The sequence below is a fragment of the Arvicola amphibius genome, chromosome 15 (assembly GCF_903992535.2).
Source record: "Arvicola amphibius chromosome 15, mArvAmp1.2, whole genome shotgun sequence".
Taxonomy (NCBI): domain Eukaryota; kingdom Metazoa; phylum Chordata; class Mammalia; order Rodentia; family Cricetidae; genus Arvicola; species Arvicola amphibius.
This window is the reverse complement of record NC_052061.1, coordinates 28,462,947-28,481,321: the sequence shown is the minus strand read 5'-3', so window position 1 is coordinate 28,481,321 and position 18,375 is coordinate 28,462,947. Positions and strand designations below refer to the sequence as shown.

The 18,375-nt window shown below is 35.4% G+C and overlaps 1 protein-coding gene across 1 annotated transcript; it reads right to left on the bottom strand.

Moving 5' to 3' along the window:
- Positions 1–1,573: 1,573 nt before the first annotated feature.
- On the bottom strand, positions 1,574–2,294 carry LOC119802092 (peptidyl-prolyl cis-trans isomerase A-like). Its single transcript, XM_038312991.1, has one exon. It carries the CDS (start codon positions 2,267–2,269, stop codon positions 1,775–1,777), a length of 495 nt encoding a protein of 164 aa, XP_038168919.1. The 5' UTR covers positions 2,270–2,294; the 3' UTR covers positions 1,574–1,774.
- Between the last annotated feature and the right edge of the window lie 16,081 nt (positions 2,295–18,375).

The window sequence follows — 18,375 nt, the reverse complement described above, 5'->3', positions numbered from 1 at the left end:
TGGAATTAAAGGCATGCACTGCCACTGCCTGACTATGCTGTGTAAATAGCACAAAGCTTCTAAAATGAATTCATCTGCATATACATTAAATGTGTATGTATAGTATAATAGGCATTATACCATCAAATAAAAAATCTTTAAAATTCAGTAAAATCATAGATGCAAGGAACAAAGTATGAAGGAACTAAGGATGTGTAGTATAGAGCAACCAATATGTGACTCCTGAGGTGTGTGCCTCTAGGTTTTATATCAGAAAACTATAGGGCCTAGGAGTTTTTCCTGTTCATTTAAGCTTCAGTCTTGATCTGCTATGCTCTAATTTTAACATTGCTAATGGTATCATTTTATTTAAGCTGGAGATGCAGCCTTCTCTTACAAACTGGACCAAAGTAGAACAATTAGTTTCTTTTTATAAATTATTATTCTTAACAATTTAGCCAACCAGCAGTAGAACAACAAGAAAATAACTCTGAATCCCTTGTGTCAAATCTCTCTACTATTACATTAGAATTTTTTCTCTGCTATTAAAATAGTGTGAGGTTCATATTTACATAGCAGTGATGGACCTTTAAAAAACCCAAGTGCCTTATCGTATAATAAGTAGAATGAAGAACACTGAAACTATATTTTCAAGGGTTTAATAACCTCCTCTATCTTCAGACTTTTTAAAAGGAGGGTAGTCTGAATTGGGTTATGAAATCTATAAGGTACCTCACTTCAGCCATGAACTTGCTCTGTGCTGGCGGTGAGTCTATTCCAAACTCAGCATAGTTTGTCCAAAACTTTAGATGGTAACAAGAACTTTAATTGTGACAGGAAATTATCAGCAGAAGCTGAGAGGGAATTGACTTTGTTAGGAGAGAAATTACAGGCTGTACATGTAGATCGTGTTGATCCAAAGTATAACTGAATTCCCCTATAAGGATTTTTTAAATTACATTCTTTTTTTGAGACAGGGTTAGTCTGTAGCTTTGAAGCCTGTCCTGGAACTAGCTCTTGTAGACCAGGCTGGCCTCGAACTCACAAAGATCCACCTGCCTCTGCCTCCCAAGTGCTGGGATTAAAGGCGTGTGCCACAACCGCCCAGCTCCTATAAGGATTTTTTATGCAGAGGGCTATATTATCTTAGAATGGATATGCTTACCCCACAGAGTATGAAATGAAAGGCATATGTGGAGAGGGATTATGATTTGATTCTCAAAGGAAAATGAAGACTTCAACAGACCCAGCAGAAATCATAGTACCTTTTACTAAAGATGAAGTTTCCTCTTTATTGGCTGAAAATGAAAATTGTAAAAGAGCTTGTAGTAATTTTTGATGAGAGATTAACAACTGTTATCCTAAAGAAAGAGACTTAAATTCATAAAAAGAATCAGTTAGTCTCTCACATTATACAGGGAACCAATGTCTGGAGACCCTATATTCTATATTGATGCAAATTAATCATGAAATGCAGGTTACAAATCAGGAAACTTAAGAAAAATGGTGCAAAGATCTTATTGTTTTTTTTGAGATGGAGTTCCTACATGTAGCCATGGCTGCCCTGGAACTCTTTTTTTTTTTTTTTTTACAGTTCTTACTTAGTTTTTATTCATAATCATAAACTTAACTCTGCAATCCAGCTAGACTTGAAGGGAAATGAGGAAAATATGGAACCCAAAGAACTTCAGTGAGAGCAGAGATTACAGGGTACTGCGAGCAGATGGGGCTGGGGTGCTCTCCTGAGCTACAGAAGGAATGGTCTGGTGGGTAAGAAGCCCGCAAGTCAAAAGAATTAGAGTTGTCCACAGTTGGAAATGGTGATCTTCTTGCTGGTCTTTCCATTCCTGGACCCAAAACGCTCCATCGCCTCCACAATGTTCATGCCTTCTTTCACCTTCCCAAAGACCACATGTTTGCCATCCAGCCACTCAGTCTTGGTGGTGCAGATAAAAAACTGGGAACCGTTTGTGTTTGGTCCAGCATTTGCCATGGACAAGATGCCAGGACCTGTATACTTCAGGATGAAGTTCTCATCCTCAAATTTTTCTCCGTAGATGGATCTGCCGCCAGTGCCATTATGGCGTGTGAAGTCACCACCCCGGCACATGAATCCTGGAATAATCCTGTGAAAGGAAGAACCCTTATATCCAAATCCTTTCTCTCCAGTGCTCAGAGCACGAAAGTTTTCTGCTGTCTTTGGAACTTTGTCTGCAAACAGCTCGAAGGAGACGCGGCCCAAGGGCTCGCCATCGGCCGCGATGTCGAAGAACACGGTGGGGTTGACCATGGCTGCAGCAAGCGGCGAGAGGGGACAGCGGGCGTCTTTCTTTGACCAAACTAACCTTGAACTCAAATATCCACTTACTTCTGCCTCTAGAGTGCTGGAATCAAAGAAGTGCATTGCCAGGTCTGGTTTAAAGATCTTCTAATTCTATGCTAAAATCAGAAATATATGCCATTCTCATGTTGCTAATGGATTTTACAGAACCTCTCAATATAGTTATCGACTCAATATGCAGAGAGTTGTCTTACCTTTGAAATCACTAAATTTATTCCTTATTATTCAGAATTAACCTCTTTATACAATTACAGGAAGTTTTCAGAAATAGCAATCATCCCATGTATATCACACAGATCGGATCTCATCCAGGTTAGCCAGGTTCTCTAGCACAAGGTAAAGTTGAAATTGGTCAGTTATTATTAGGAAATGGGCTGGACAGGTTAAGAATCTTCCTAGTAAGCCACTACCTCGTGGTGTTACACAGATTATTAGAAATGGGTTAGTCAATATGTGTGAGTTAGCCAATAAGAGGCTACAGATAATGGTCCAGGCAGTGTTTAAATGAAAAAAAAAAAAAGGAAATGGGCTGGAAGCATCAGAATTTCAAAAAATGCCATATCAATAGTAAAAGGTTGAAAAAGGAATGTTCCATCACTTGGCAATAAGCCAAGAAGTTGTGAAACAATATCATACTTGTTCCTTGTATAATAAAACCCCATTACCTGCAGAAAGTGAGCCAAAAGACATGCAAAGAAATAAAAATTATCAAATAGTTTCATTGTGCATAATTTGGAAAACTTAAATATGTACACCAGACAATAGAAACATTTCAGGATTTCAATGAGCAACTGCTTTTAGTTCTGAAAAGGTGATTCTATAATCACACATTTATTAGAAGTTACAACCACCCACTGTGGGAATACTTGTTGAAGTGAAGACCTACAGTGCTCCAGCATATATATCTAGTAAAATGAAACAGGTTTTTTTTACATATTATAATATGCAGCATATTACAGGCACACCATACAATCCTACATGACAAGTAGTTATAGAAAGATCTAATCACACTTTTAAAGACATGCTTAATAACAGAAAGAGGTAAAACTACCCCCAGAAATATGTTGCATAATATCGTATTAACCTTAAATTTTCTAAATGACAATGAGAAAGGAATGACAACTATGGAGAGCCCTAGTGCATGTTCTTGTCTGTGTGTCTGCTTAAATGCTGATTGGAGGGCTCTCTAGTTTCTAAGATCTCACTTCTGTATTCTCTCTTGATGTGGTCAGAGAGCAAGTGGCAGAGAGTTGGCACAGTTTGGTGTTCTTCAATTCCCAGGAGAACACATTTACTAAACACTAAATTCTTTAAAAACCAATGATCACACACACACACACACACACACACACACACACACACACAGAGAGAGAGAGAGAGAGAGAGAGAGAGAGAGAGAGAGAGAGAGAGAGAGAGAGAATTAAAATACATAATTTTGTCTAAGGGAAAGTATAGAACATTACTTTAGGCAAAATTAATGCCTCTTATAAGAATGATTTTCTCCTGAATGGTATGGGAATAATGGCACCTTTCTCACATTGTTGAGAGAATTAAAATGTTCTGGAGACCTCCCCCAAGCTTCACAAACCAGACATACTTTAGTGACTTTGCCATAGCTCTGTTGAATGTAATTTCAACATAGTATGATGATCATGAATAAAGTATTAAGACGTATTCCTAATTTCAAGAACAGGAGACAGCAGGATGTGATGAGTGTCAAATAGTGCTGGATAAGTTTCATGATTATTCATCAGTCAATGGGAAAGAACAAAGATTTTTGAAGGTTTCAATCATGATTACTTTTAGATTTTTGAATGATAAATTTTATATTGGCAACTTAAGAGGAAATAAAGACATATATCAGGTTAAACTTCTTGCTATGGTACATCTTTAAATTGAAACAAAAGTACATTGACTTAGTCTATTGTCAATCATTATATGTTCTGATGACTTATAACGAAATTTTAATTTTTATTTCTCAAAATAAAATCTATAACTTTTTTTAACAGATAGCACTGTTGTCTTTAAATGTTAACCTGCAGGATAAATATGTACTTAATAAGACAGAGAATGTGTCCTTCACAGAGTCATTCTTCAAAATGTTACAGCAGTCCTAACATAATTTCAATTAAATAAAAATTAACACTGAGAAAATGTCACAAAAGGGTAACCTAATATTTGATCATTAATGTGTTTATGCAAAGGGATATTTACAATTGTACTCTAAGACATGATTGGCTCCCTTTTCTAAGAATCAAGAACCTTAGATTTCATACAATATTTGGATAGCTTAAGAGCAGAGTTTGTAATTACTCTATGGCCTGCAGATAGTCTCTATTCATCTCCATTCTAATACAGTACTGAGAAGGATTTGTATTTTTTTGAGTCATTAATCAATATACCTCAGGATTAGAGCCAGACATGTTCTTGTTCACAATCTCAGAAATGATCTGACCTAAATTACAAAATCTTAAGTGTTAAATTCTTTATCCTAATCCAAGTGCACAAGTAACAAACTCAAAACAGAGTCGGCTTGTTCATTTCCTGGCCACCCAGATATGAATAATGACACAGGCGTTATAATAGCTACAGTACTGTTAGGACACTGTCTTGGGCATATTTCCAGCTAGCCCTTACATCTTAAATTAACCCATTTCTATGTTTTTAAATATTTTGCTATGAGGCTCATGGTTTTCTATCTCTTGCTTTTTGGGCAGCAACATGGAGTCTGCCTCCTTTGGCAGATACATGATTTCTATCTGACTCTGTCTACTCTCTCTCTATATATATATCTTTGTTCAGATTTACCACCTGGCTTTACTCTTCTTAGTCACTGGCCAAACAGCTTCTTTTTTTTTTTTTTTTTTTTTTTTTAGACAGGGTTTTTCTGCAGCTTTGGTGCCTGTCCTGGAACTAGCTCTTGTAGACCAGGCTGGTTGTTTATTAACCAATGGTAATAAAGCATATTCATATCACACAGAGGGGAATCCCACATCAACAACCACCTATAGAGATGTTAGATAACCAGTCAACATAAGGAGTAACAGCTTACTCTTCTACTTGAAATATGAGAGAACAGCCTTACCTCACTTCTCTGGTAATACTGCAGCTTAGTGCTTATGTATATGGACAATCTTTTGCAAAATAATTCTCTCTTCCTTCTATATTAAACCAAAACATCCTTCTTTTTTGTAATATATAACCCATTAAAGTAATATTCATTAGCTGTTTATAGATTTATAAACTTTCTATTGATGCTCCTATTAGCCTTTATTTTCCATGTTTCAATTGTTACAAACTAAAAAGAAAAATTTCACATTTCCATATTTGTTGTTTGTTTTTTTGAGACAGGGTTTCTCTGTAGCTTTGGAACTTGTCCTAGCTCTTGTAGACCAGGCTGGCCTTGAACTCAGAAATCTGCCTGTTTCTGCCTCCTGAGTGCTGGTTTTAAAGGCATGCGCCACCACTATCCAATTTACATTTTCCACATTTCTATGTAACACAGAGTCATCTTCAGGTCTACACGAAACCATTCTTGACGATTCCATTAGAAAGTTGCAAATAAATTTTTCCATGGAGAAACATCTTTTAGATTATAGTGATAAACTTTTAGAAGATTTATGAACAGAGAATTTTTAGTGCTATTTTGCTGTAATTTCCTGTGTTTTTCCAACTATAAAATTATATTTAAGATAAGAAAAGAAAGGAGCAGAGAAAGTGACTTATCAATTACCATATTAAAAGATAAAAGCTATTAATGAAAGAATTAAAATCTCCTTTACTCAAGCATTTCAATGTTTTGGATTTCTATTATATAAATTTGCATTGTATAAATTTAATTAGCACAATAATTGTGTGTACTTTGGGGCACAATGTAGCCTCTCAATATATGAGTACATTCCAACTGATCCAATCATCTTGTTTTTCATAAACAATCTTCAAAAATATAGCTAAATAGGTATACCAGCATATGTTTTATATGTACTAACAGGAGAGTGAACACCAGAGTAGGAAAGTAAGTTCTTTCTTCTTACATGTTTGCATGTTCACTGTAACAAGAGAATTAAGGTATGGATTTATATTGTGAAGTTTATATGCATAATTGAATTACAAATGCATTTATATGTACATTATTTATGTTGTGATTTCTGTGGTAAAACAACATGACCAAGAAAACTTATAGAAGAAGATTATATTGGACCTATATTTTCAGCAGCCTTAAGTCTGTGAAGGTACTTTGCATGGAGAAAGAGCAGAAGATGAGAACTCACATCTTGAACCAAAAACTAAGCAGGTACACAGAACATGGCAAAAAGCTTAAAGTCCTCAAAGAAACATCAAAGTTCACCCTTAGTGATGTAATTCCTCCATAAAATCCACATCTCCTATACGTCACATGGTACCATCAACTCAAGACCAAGTACTAAAGTGTTAAATACTGCTGAGGACATCTCATTCAAACAACCCCATTCGACTCCCTAGCCACTATAGTCTTATGACTATATCAAAATGCAAAATGTATATAGTACGTCATAGATTTTTAGCCTCAACACAGTTTAAAAGTCTCTTCTGAAACTTAAAGGAAAACTCTTAATTATAATTCCCTGTAAAATTACAAAGCAATATACAATATCACAGAATATATATTAGCATTCCAAAATTATACAATATCACAGAATATATTAGCATTCCAAATGGGTGGAATTTCAGCATAGTGAGAAAATACAAATCTGCAAAGCAAATAAAAAACCATATTACTCTATGAAAGATACCACAGCAGGTCTTAATTATCTCCATTCACCCAGCTTTCATGCCTCCTTCCTCTCACTCAGGCTGATTACACTCTTTATATGCAGTTAGTTATTCGTCGTAGGTACCCCACAGATTTGATGCAGCCAGAATCTTGGGTTCCTCAGTGCCACTTGGACTTCATTTCCATAGCTTCACACAGCGACTTCATGCAGTGACTCCCTTCTATACACCTGGTTTTGGCAGGATATCTGAAACCATGGAAGAATATTCTACAACCTGTTTACTCTCATATGCTTGATGATTCTACGGGTAATAACGAATGGACAATACTGCCAAGTTCAGTTGCGAGCTTACGATAGACCCTGGTCCCAGGATTCACATCTGCAGCAGTTTTTGCTTCCTGTTCTCTTCTAGAAGTAGCATATTAGCTTATTCTTTGGACCATTTCCTATCACAAATTGAAAGTTTAGCTAGAAGAGATATTGTCCTGGAAGCATAATTTCCATTGCTCAACCCTACATCAGGCCCTCTGTAAGAAGAGGCTGTTTATTCATTTCCAGGCCACCCAGCTCCGAAATAATCACACAGAAATTTTATTAATTGCTTTACTGTTTGAACAATATGCTTAAGCATATTTCTAGCAAGCTCTTACATTTTAAATTAACCCATTCCTATTTCTGTATTTTACTGTGAGGCTTGTGGTTTACTGGTAAGGTTCCCCGGCATCTATCTCCTTGGAGGGGGGGGGGCTACATGATATCTCCCTAAATCTGCCTCTTTTCTCCTCTATCTCTGCTTGTAATTTTGCCTTGCCCTACTCTGCACTACAATAGGCTCAAAGCAGCTTTGTTATTAACAAATAATAATGAAACATATTCATAGCATATAGAAGGGATTCCCACATCAGCCTATTATTAATCCTTTTATTTCTTTCAGCAAAACCTTTGCTTGGAATATTAAGTTTCTTGGTCCTTTATCCTATACCAAACTGTGTATTATCTATATGTTTTGTCCTAATTGCTTTATCTCATTGTAGACCTGCAAAAATAAAATGTGGTTACTAATGACTATATGCCTTGCCAGATGCCAGAATCAATATTATGCTGTCTTAAAATCTACTCTGACAAAAAGATTAGTCAACTACTTTCTAATTTCACCCTAAGCAAGTTCTTGGTACAAGAGCAGAAAGCAGCCACATTTGCTGCCAAATTGTCAGAATGGTCTCTATGCCAGTCAATAATATTCTGCCCGTCAGCCTTTCAAGCACCTAAGAAGATGTTCATTAAGCTCTGCGTAAAATGTTCAAGAAAATATCTAGTTCAAAATCCAATACTTTTTCATTCCTCCAAGGAATACAAAACCAAAAGAACAAACCAAAAGAACAACAGACTCCCACATGGTCATCTGTGGTATAGCAGTAGTCCACTGCTTGGGACCAATTTGTTACTTAGTTACTTTTCTATTGCTGTGAGAAAACACCTTGACCAAAGGAAGCAATAAAAATTTAAAAGTTTATTTTTTCAAGAGAATTAAGGTTCATATGGTGGCAGGAACAGAAACTGAAAGCCTTAAAACTTTCTGGAACTGAAAACAAGAGAGCATGCCTTAGGAATGGTGAAAAATTTTGGAAATCTGTATTCCTTTTCCAAGTGACATTCTTTTTCTTTTCCTTAATTTTTCTTCCTTCCTTCTTTCCTTCTTTCCTTTTTTCCTTCCCTTCCCTTCCTTTCCTTCCTTCCTTCCTTCCTTCCTTCCTTCCTTCCTTCCTTTTTTCTTCCCTTTCTTTTTTTTTGATATTTGGAGACAGGGTTTCTCTGTATAACATCCCTGAATGGCCTAGAACTCACTCTGTAGACCAGGCTGCTCTTGAACTCATCAGATCCCCCTGCCTCCCAAGTGCTGGAATAAAAACTATGTACCACCACCTCCTGGCTTGTGGTATCCTTTTTCTAGCAACATCATATCTCATAAGTTTCCTAAATAGTACCACCAACTGGAGACCAAATACTCAAATGTTCAATACTATTGGGGGCATTATATTCAAACTACAATGTGTGTGTGTGCATGTGTGTGTTTTCATCGTATATCTTTCCTTTTCCCAAAAAAGATCACAGATCAAGCTATAGAAATGAAATAGAATCTAATGGGAGCTCACCAAGGCCAGCTGGACTGGGACTGAAGGAGCATGAGATCAAACAGGACTCTCTGGATGTGGCTGACAATGAGGGCTGATTGAGAAGCCAAGGACAATGGCACTGGGTTTTGATTCTACTGCATGGACTGGCTTTGTGGGAGCCTAGTCTGTTTGGATGCACACTTCCTAGACCTGGAACAAGAGGGGAGGACCTTGGACTTCCCACAGGGCAGGGAACCCTGACTGCTCTTAGGACTGGAGAGGAAGGGGAAGAGGGGTGAAAGTGGCAGGAGGAGAAAGTGGAAATTTTTAATGAATAAATAAATAAATTAAATAAATTAAAAAAAGAAATAGAATTTCATATATCTCAGGCTCTCAGGTTGGTTGTCAAGTCAATGTGTAACTGAAGAAGACTTTGAACTTCTGTTGTTCCTGCATTCATATCAAGTGCTGGCATTGGTGTGTGTGTGTGTGTGTGTGTGTGTGTGTGTGTGTCAGTACACAGTACATTATTCATTCTGGAGGATTCACCCATGGTTTAGTGTGTTTCAGTGAGGCATTCCAGGAACTGGGTTTCATGCTCATCCTGAGATTGTATTTTTTAAATCATTTAGATACCTGAACATAACAAAAATTATCACTTTAAATCATTTTGTAAGAAAATCAATTAAACAGTAAAAATATTGTACCAATCAGTTGAATTATTTTTTAATGGAACTATCTCTGGTTTCTTATGGCTAATACTTTTGATTTTTCTTTCCCAGTTTAAAAGAATTATTTTCTTAGAAATATTAGAAAACTTAAAGTTGTAGTTGAATTTTTCACCTCTTCTTAACTTCAGGTACTTTTTGTAAAATATGAAGAGCTTGTAGGAGTCCCAATTAGAGTCAATTATAGTTTGATTGACTTACTTCTTCATTTAAATACATACAAAATTTATTCCTTTATAAAGACAATAATATCCAATCCCGTGCATTAGGGTTTTTACTCTTCGTGGAAAATAACAATGGTAGGTAACAAGATAGAATAATTAAAATACATAAAGCATTAAAACTTGGCATGCAAATATCTGAATAGGGGCTGCAATCACTGGGAATAGCAAGACTTGGAGTTTAAAGTACAAGAATAATACCCCAGAAATTTGACTTAAAAATCTTTCCCTGGTCTGCAGTCAGACATATATGCCTTTTCAGTATATATATTTTATGGTTAAATGTACTTGGAATGCTTAGTAATAATGAAGCAGAAATCAACACGCGGTAGAAGCCAGACTTTAAATCCTGAGTTCTCAACTTTCCTCGAGGTGATGATTGTAGTGATGAGATGTGGGCGGGCCTGCTTTTCATCCTGCCTAGCTCCTGGCTGCCTGGCTAGTTTATGCCCCGAAATAACAACACACAGATTGTATTCTTTTAAAGACTGCCTGGCCCATTATTTTCAGCCTCTTACTCACATCTTGATTAACCCATATCTAATAATCTGTGTAGCACCACGAAGTGGTGCCTTACCGTTTAGTTTCTAGCATACGTCCATCTTGGGCTGGAGCTTCATCGCATCTGGCATCTCTCTCTGAGGAGAGGCACGGCAGTCTGCCTAACTTAGGAGAGGCATGGCATCTTACTGATCCTTCTACCTCACTTCCTCTTCCTGTTCTGTCTACTCCACCCACCTAAGGGGCGGTCTATCAAATGGGCCAGGCAGTTTCTTTATTAGCCAATGAAATCAACTCAAACAGAAGACTCTCCCACATCAGATGATAAGCAGTGATATAGTGTCTGGTGAGACTGAGTGGCAGTAGTACAGGTTTGAAAAATTAAGTGCATTTCCCTCTTACTGTAGTTTAAATTTATGATGGCATTATTCATATATAAGCCATTAATTAGGTGATGTCTACCTGTAGATTTTAAAGAGTATTTTTACACGGTAAGAAGACTATAAATATTTTTATCTTGGCTTAACTATTATGCTGTAACTTTCCCATTTAATTTATCCTATTAAAATCCCTACCTTCAATTCCTATGTTCCTATGTATACACATTAGTGGTACAAATTCCTTCATTTTTAGCTTATAGATGCAGTTAATGATAGATAAAAGCTGCCTTTGGAGTAATTAATTAAAATAAAACATATAGCTTAATTAAGTACTGCTTTTCAGTTAAGAACAAAGGATATTTTAAATGGAAGTATAGTTGTATTAAATAGTGCATGGAACCACATCACGAAATAGTGCATCCCAATTTCTGGAAGTTTTCTCATAAATAATATTAGGGAGAATTTTCTACTTGGAGCCAAGATCTAGCATGTCACACTGGGACATGAGTGTGAAGGATTGGCTGCAAAATCTGATTGCTTTATAAAGCCCATTATACACTGGTTAATTCCCTAATTTTCTCCAATTCTGGTCAAATAACTTATAAATATACAAATGTCAGGTACACACACACACAAACACATTTGACTCCATGCTCAATCACTGATTCACTCTAATTAAAATCACCATTTTGTGAAATTTTCCAAAATACATTTTATGTATCATACAAATGTTTTTCACAGAATAGAAGTTCCTACGAATTAATTTTAAATCATTCTATTACTTTTATGTAACATAATAAACATAGATTTTATTTGCTTTGAGAGAAAATGTTAAATTTTGCATGAATTCATAACTAACCAAAGTACAAAGTAATTAACACTTTTCAAAGCTTTCTGATAAGTGCAGCCATAACACAGCAATTAAGCAATCAAAATCCATAAAGAAGATACAAGAAATTATAGTCTTTAAAATCTATATAAAATTTTGAAATCTCTATTAGTTGTCTGTAAAATAGGTATGTGTGTAATAGGAAAGCTGGGAAAAATTCAATTTAGTTAAAGTTTTAATTTGAGATGCAGTGCCAAATGATTGTGTAAAGTTGTTAAGATTTTGTGCTGAACTCTTTTACCATTCATTTTTCAATAAAAGTGAAACTAAAGGAGTACTTAAAGCTCTTTAACCTACATAAACTGCTCTCTTTAGCACCAGCTCAACTTCTAATTCTCAACACATAATTAGGAGATTTTGCTAGCAAATGCACAAATTATATTTAATTCAATAATTGCACATATTTAGACTTTCATAGCAAGGTTTTCTCTGTATTTATTTTACAATTTACAGCAATTTCTGTCTAACATGTTATGGCTAATATAAGGGCAAACTATAATATGCAATATTAATACACTAATCATGATACAACACGATAATCCTTATGTATGCAATAGGACACAAGGGACCCTATGAAAAGCATTCCTTATTCATACAGTTTTGATTTCATGATTCATCTACTAATCAAGGACTTAAAGTGCTAGGAATCTGAACAAAGTTTTTCTTTTTCTAAACTAACATAAAATGCATGTTATCAAACATATATCAGTCTACCAAAGTTTTAGTACAATAAGATTATGTAAGCATCATAAAATTGTTAAGTGAAACATGGATTTCCTGTAAACAAATATAACCATATCACATGACTATAACCATAAACTTACACTAAATGTGTGACAGGAACAGTTCTATAATTTTCTCATTTTAAAATGGTAGATTTTCGGCTCAGTGCTGCTGAGTAACATGTGCATATCTCTGCACCTCAGTTTTTCACCTACATGCTATATATAATAAGCTCCTGATTAACTTTAGACATTAGTATTCTTTATGATACCCATCAAGAAAAAATCCAATCAGCCTTAAATAACATACTTAAAGAATATCAGTGAATATTAACCTAGTTTTAATTAGTATTCATCAATTAAAATAAGGAAAAACATCCCTAAACTGACAGTGAATTCAATATTTTGAGTAGAGAATTCAATAATTTGGTTGAAGTTCTAAAATTTTAGTTGTATTACTACCAAGCTATCAAATTGTTACATGTATTCAGTACTATAAAATTTTCATGTGTGTTTCGACAACTGTGTTTTTATACATACATGCATATATATATATATATATATGCATTCATAATTATAATGTCCTGTTCTACTTTGTCTGACTGAACAATTTTTACTGTTACCTTCCCTATTTAAATCAGGCAAAGTGGTTACTGGTTGGGGGTAGGAGGAAGATATGAATACACATTTTAAAAAGTGGTTTCCTTCAATCCATGTCTTTGCAATATTGGAAAGGTCAATGTAGTATTACTTTGTCTCAAATTCTCTGAGCATGCAAGGCATTAAAATTCTGATACTTTCAAGCTTGTAATGAGAATGTAACACAAATCCCACCATTATTTTGACAGTAATAAGAAGGAGAAATGAAATAGTCTTAATGTAATTGTGTCTCCCTAAAATTTCCGACATTTCTGAACTTCTTTGCTGTCACTTTTACACACTAAAACAATGATGTACATATGGATGCCAAATTCTTTTAGAGAATATCAGAAAATAGTGTATCTAAAAAATAGTTTAATGCTTTTAAATGTTATGATTTGTCTCTGGTATTTCAATTAGTATATTTCAATTAGTAGTGAGTGATACACAATCTTAGAAGGACAAATATCTTTTAAAGTTTTAAAATTAGAAAGCATAAATTGTCTACTTCCAATTAGACCACTTTTGTTTCATTTTGTCTTATCTCCTAACAGTTATAACTGTGCAAATGGTAAGAAACATTTAACCCATGAGAGGATGAAGAGCGACTGCTCTTTTTTTATTGATATTTATTGAGCTCTACATTTTTCTCTGCTGCCCTCCCTGCCTCTCCCCTCTGCCTTCAATCCTCCCCCAAAGTCCCCATGCTCCCAATTTACTCAGGAGATCTTGTCTTTTCCTACTTTCTACTTCCCATATAGCTTATATCTATGTAAGTCTCTCTTAGTGTTTGGATTGTTGTCTAAATTCTCTGGGATTGTGGCTTGTAGGCTGGCTTTCTTTTCTTTATGTTTTAAAACCACCCATGAGTGAGTACATGTGATAATTGTCCTTCTGTGTCTGTATTACCTCACTCAAAATAATGTTTTCTAACTCCATCCATATTCCTGCTAAATTCAAGCTGTCGTTATTTTTTCTTCTGTGTAGTACTCCATTGTATAAATTCACCACATTTTTCTTATCCATTCTTTGTTCGAAGAGCATTTAAGTTGTTTCCAGGTTCTGGCTATGACAAACAAAGCTGCTATGAACATAGTTGAGCACATGACGTTGTGGCATGATTGAGTATCCTTTAGGTATATATCCAAAAGTGATATTACTGGGTCTTGAGGAACGTTGTTTCCTAATTTTCTGAGAAATCGTCACAATGACATCCAAAGGGGCTGCACGAGCTTGCATTCCCTCCAGCAATGCAGAAGTGTTCCCTTTGCCCCACAACCTCTCCAGCATAAGTTGTCAACAGTGTTTTTGATCTTGGCCATTCTTACAGGTGTAAGATGGAATCTCAGAGTTGTTTTGATTTGCATTTCTCTGATGACTAAGGATGTTGAACATTTCCTTAAGTGTCTTTCAGCCATTTTAGATTCCTCTGTTGAGAGTTCTCTGTTTATGTCTGTACTCCATTTTTTATTGAATTATGTAATCTTTTGGTGTCCAATTTCTTAAGTTCTTTGTATATTTTGGAGATTATACCTTTGTCTGATGTGGGATTAGTGAAGATCTTTTCCCATTCTGTAGGCTGTCGTTTTGTCTTGTTGACCCTGTCCTTTGATTTACAGAAGCTTTTCAGTTTCAGGAGGTCCCATTTATTAGTTGTTTTTCTCAGTATCTATGCTGCTGGGGTTCTATTTAGAAAGTTGTTCCCTGTGCCAATGCGTTCAAGCATATTTCCCACTTTCTCTTCCATTAGGTTCAGTGTGGCTGGCTTTATGTCAAGGTCTTTGATCCATTTGGACTTAAGTTTTGTGCATGGTGACAGATGTGGGTCTATTTTTATTTTCCTACATGTTGATATCCAGTTATGTCAGCAACACTTGTTAAATATGCTTTCTTTTTTCTATTTGATATTTTTTTTTTGCTTCACAGGCATCACAATCCCTGACTTCAAACTCTACTTACAGAGCTACAGTACTGAAAACAGCCTGGTACTGGCATAAGAACACACAGGAGGACCAATGGACCCGAATAGAAGACCACACATCTTTTGAACACCTGTTATTTGATAAAGAGTGATTGCTCTTACAGGGGACACCAGCTAGATTCCCAACACTTACATGGTGGCTCATAAAGTTCTACAACTCCAGATTCAAAGCAATAATATGGATTCATCTGACTCCAAATGTACATGGTGGTCAGATGTACAATCAGGCAAATCACTTGCTCACATAAAATAAGGATTTTTTTTTTTTTTATTTTTTAACTCATGGATAAGTACAGTCAGTAATTTATAAGTTTTTGAAAATCAAAAATTCCTTTTATATTTTTACTCATACTGCCTTGAATCATGTTTTATTCACTTAATCACTCCACAAATATTGATTGCCAAAATACTGTGTAATTTGATGAAGAAAATGAGCCAAACCGGCCTTCTTGTTTAACAGCGTATAAAGATGAGTGGAATTGCTGCATTGCACAAATAAAATGAAATGACACAAACTGTAGGTGATGTAACAATGCGTCATGAGAAAATAAAACTAGAACCTCAGTCAAGTTGTTTACTGCTGTAAAGTTGGTGTAAGTTCAACTCCTTGTATATATGGAGCACTCAATTTGTTTTTGTCAATGAATATGATCTGGAAACATGAGTCTAAAGAAATGTTACATGAATTTTTCTCCAGGGAGAAGGAGAGTTAATTATTACAGAGATTAGAAAAAAATAGCAAACTCATTAACTCAACATCTAAGTGAGTCAGTTTCATAATCTAAGATAGAAACACATGCACATGCACTCACATACACACACACACACACTCACACACACACACACACACACACCACATGAAGAGAGAGAGAAAAAAAGATTAAACATTTATTAGCTCTTTGTGGGTTATATAGACAGAGAATATAAAAAATCAACTGGAAGTCTTTGATTATTTGATAAAGAGAGAAGTGAATGAGGACACAATGTTCATATCCTATATTTCATTTATCTATGAATGTGAAACTCATTCTAAAGTTGTAACCTTTCTTCAGCAATCACTGGATAGTGCCCAACTGATAAAAGCCAGGCTAAAAAGAAACAGTTTGATGTTCTGGTTAGCATTTTATGTCTACCTGACACAAAGGTGGCGGTATCTTTTTTAAATTCTTGGATATAATGAAGATGTCGTAAGAATTCCAGAAATAATAGTTAGAACCCTTTTGACGTTATTCATTTAGGAGAGGATCTGATAAGTTCAGATGCAGGTAGAAATTGCAAATGAAAACACCAAATTATGCAAATAGTGATGAATGCAGAAAACGATAGGGAGCAAATTAATAACATTGGGGAATAATGACCATCATGGCAAGTTATCTCTAAAGGTGCAGTAAACAATAGTTGCCTAATTGGACCTAAGGCCCATACAATATAAAAGAAAATCATGACTACTACAAGAAACCTAACCAAATTTCAAAGACTAGTGAGATCAAGGATATCAGAAGAAAACCAGTTCTTGCCAGTTTACAATAACTAGTCATAGTTCCTAACTGTATTCTAAAAACTTTCCTTATACCCATCAATAAGTGTTGCTCTCTCCTGTCAAAAGGTCTTCCCTTTACAGCCAATGCATACAATTACAGAAAACTACAACTAGTCATAAGTCAGAGATCAAAGAATAGTGGGGATTCCATCTCCAACTAATATATCTTCAAGATAAATCCCATAACTAAGGCTCAGAGAACATCATGAAGGGGGCAGAGGAGGGAGTAGAAATGTCCTAACTAGAGGACCATGAAGTCTGACATAAGATTGTGCATCCTAAAAAGGGTAGAGAAACTCAATCCATGATACCTCAGCCATATGACTGCCCAAAGAAGACTGAAATATTGACAGTATTGAAAGACATTCTTTACAATGATGTCCAACTGGAAACCAACACCTGGAGATTAGCATTATAACTTAAGCCTGTGTGCTGTGCATGTGCAAATAGTTCGACCAGATCATCTGACTGACTGGTCAGAGAAGTTCATTTTCCTTGTAAATTTATTAAGGTTCAGGCTCCATTCAGAAACAAGGTGCCATGAAATGTGAAGCTCTTAGCTGAAATCTGACCCTTCATTCCAGGCTCTCACCAGGATTGCCTTCACCTTGTCTTTTCCAGGGAATGGTCAACATCCACAAACATGGAAACTGAAAGAATTTATCTTTGGACTAATATTACACAGCTAGTGCTAGATTAGACTAAGACTTCCCATTACTACTTATTATAAGCCATTCTTTTTTAAAAATATTTCTTCTACATTTTGAGTTTATTTAATTATATCATTTCCTCCTTCCTTCTTTTCCTCTTCCAAATTCTTCAATATACTTGTCTTTTCTCATGTTCAAATACATTGCTTATGTTTTCATTTTTTTGTTGCAAGCATATTGTGTATATGTATATATTGTTAAATTCATAAATACAGCCTGTTCAGTCTGTATAATGCTACCTGTATGTATGTTTTTAGGGCTCACCATTTGATTTTGGATAACCAATTGGTGTTTTCTTCCTTGGGTAGTAGTATATCTTCTGTTCTCAGCATTCCTTAGTTGCCTGTAGTTCTTTCTTTAAAGTTGAGTCCCAGTGGTCTTTTCCTGTATGCTTTAGCATGTCTGTTCTTGCCATACTTGTGTATCTCATGCTTAGGGAGTCATGTGAAGAATTGTCCCAATAGATAAAGATAAAAAAAAAATCCCCACTTGAAGACCAATTGTGAAAGAAGAGGTTGAAAGATTGTAAGAGCTAGGGGCTCAGAAAATTTGCTGAGAGACAGTATCTCTGAAAAGTGTCAGAAATTACATCTATAAAATCCCACTAACACAACTGCTTAGGAATTATCCATTAATGAACTTATTAAAACAGTAGGATTCCTTCAGAAGTTCTTACTAGCTAAGTTTGACTCTGGTGACTCATGCACTAGATGATTGTACCTTGCCTTGTTTCCACATTCTCAGTATTGACTTATTATACCAATCATGTTTATACTCTGCAATTATTTATGCTTAGGAAGTGTTCTTTTCACCTGTCTTGTTTTAAATTTGCTTTGATTTCTGTTTTTTTATGGAAACTTACCATTTCACAAAGTT

Excerpts from the sequence above, each read along its gene's own strand:
- LOC119802092 (XM_038312991.1), bottom strand. The coding sequence starts at position 2,269 with ATGGTCAACCCCACCGTGTTCTTCGACATCGCGGCCGATGGCGAGCCC.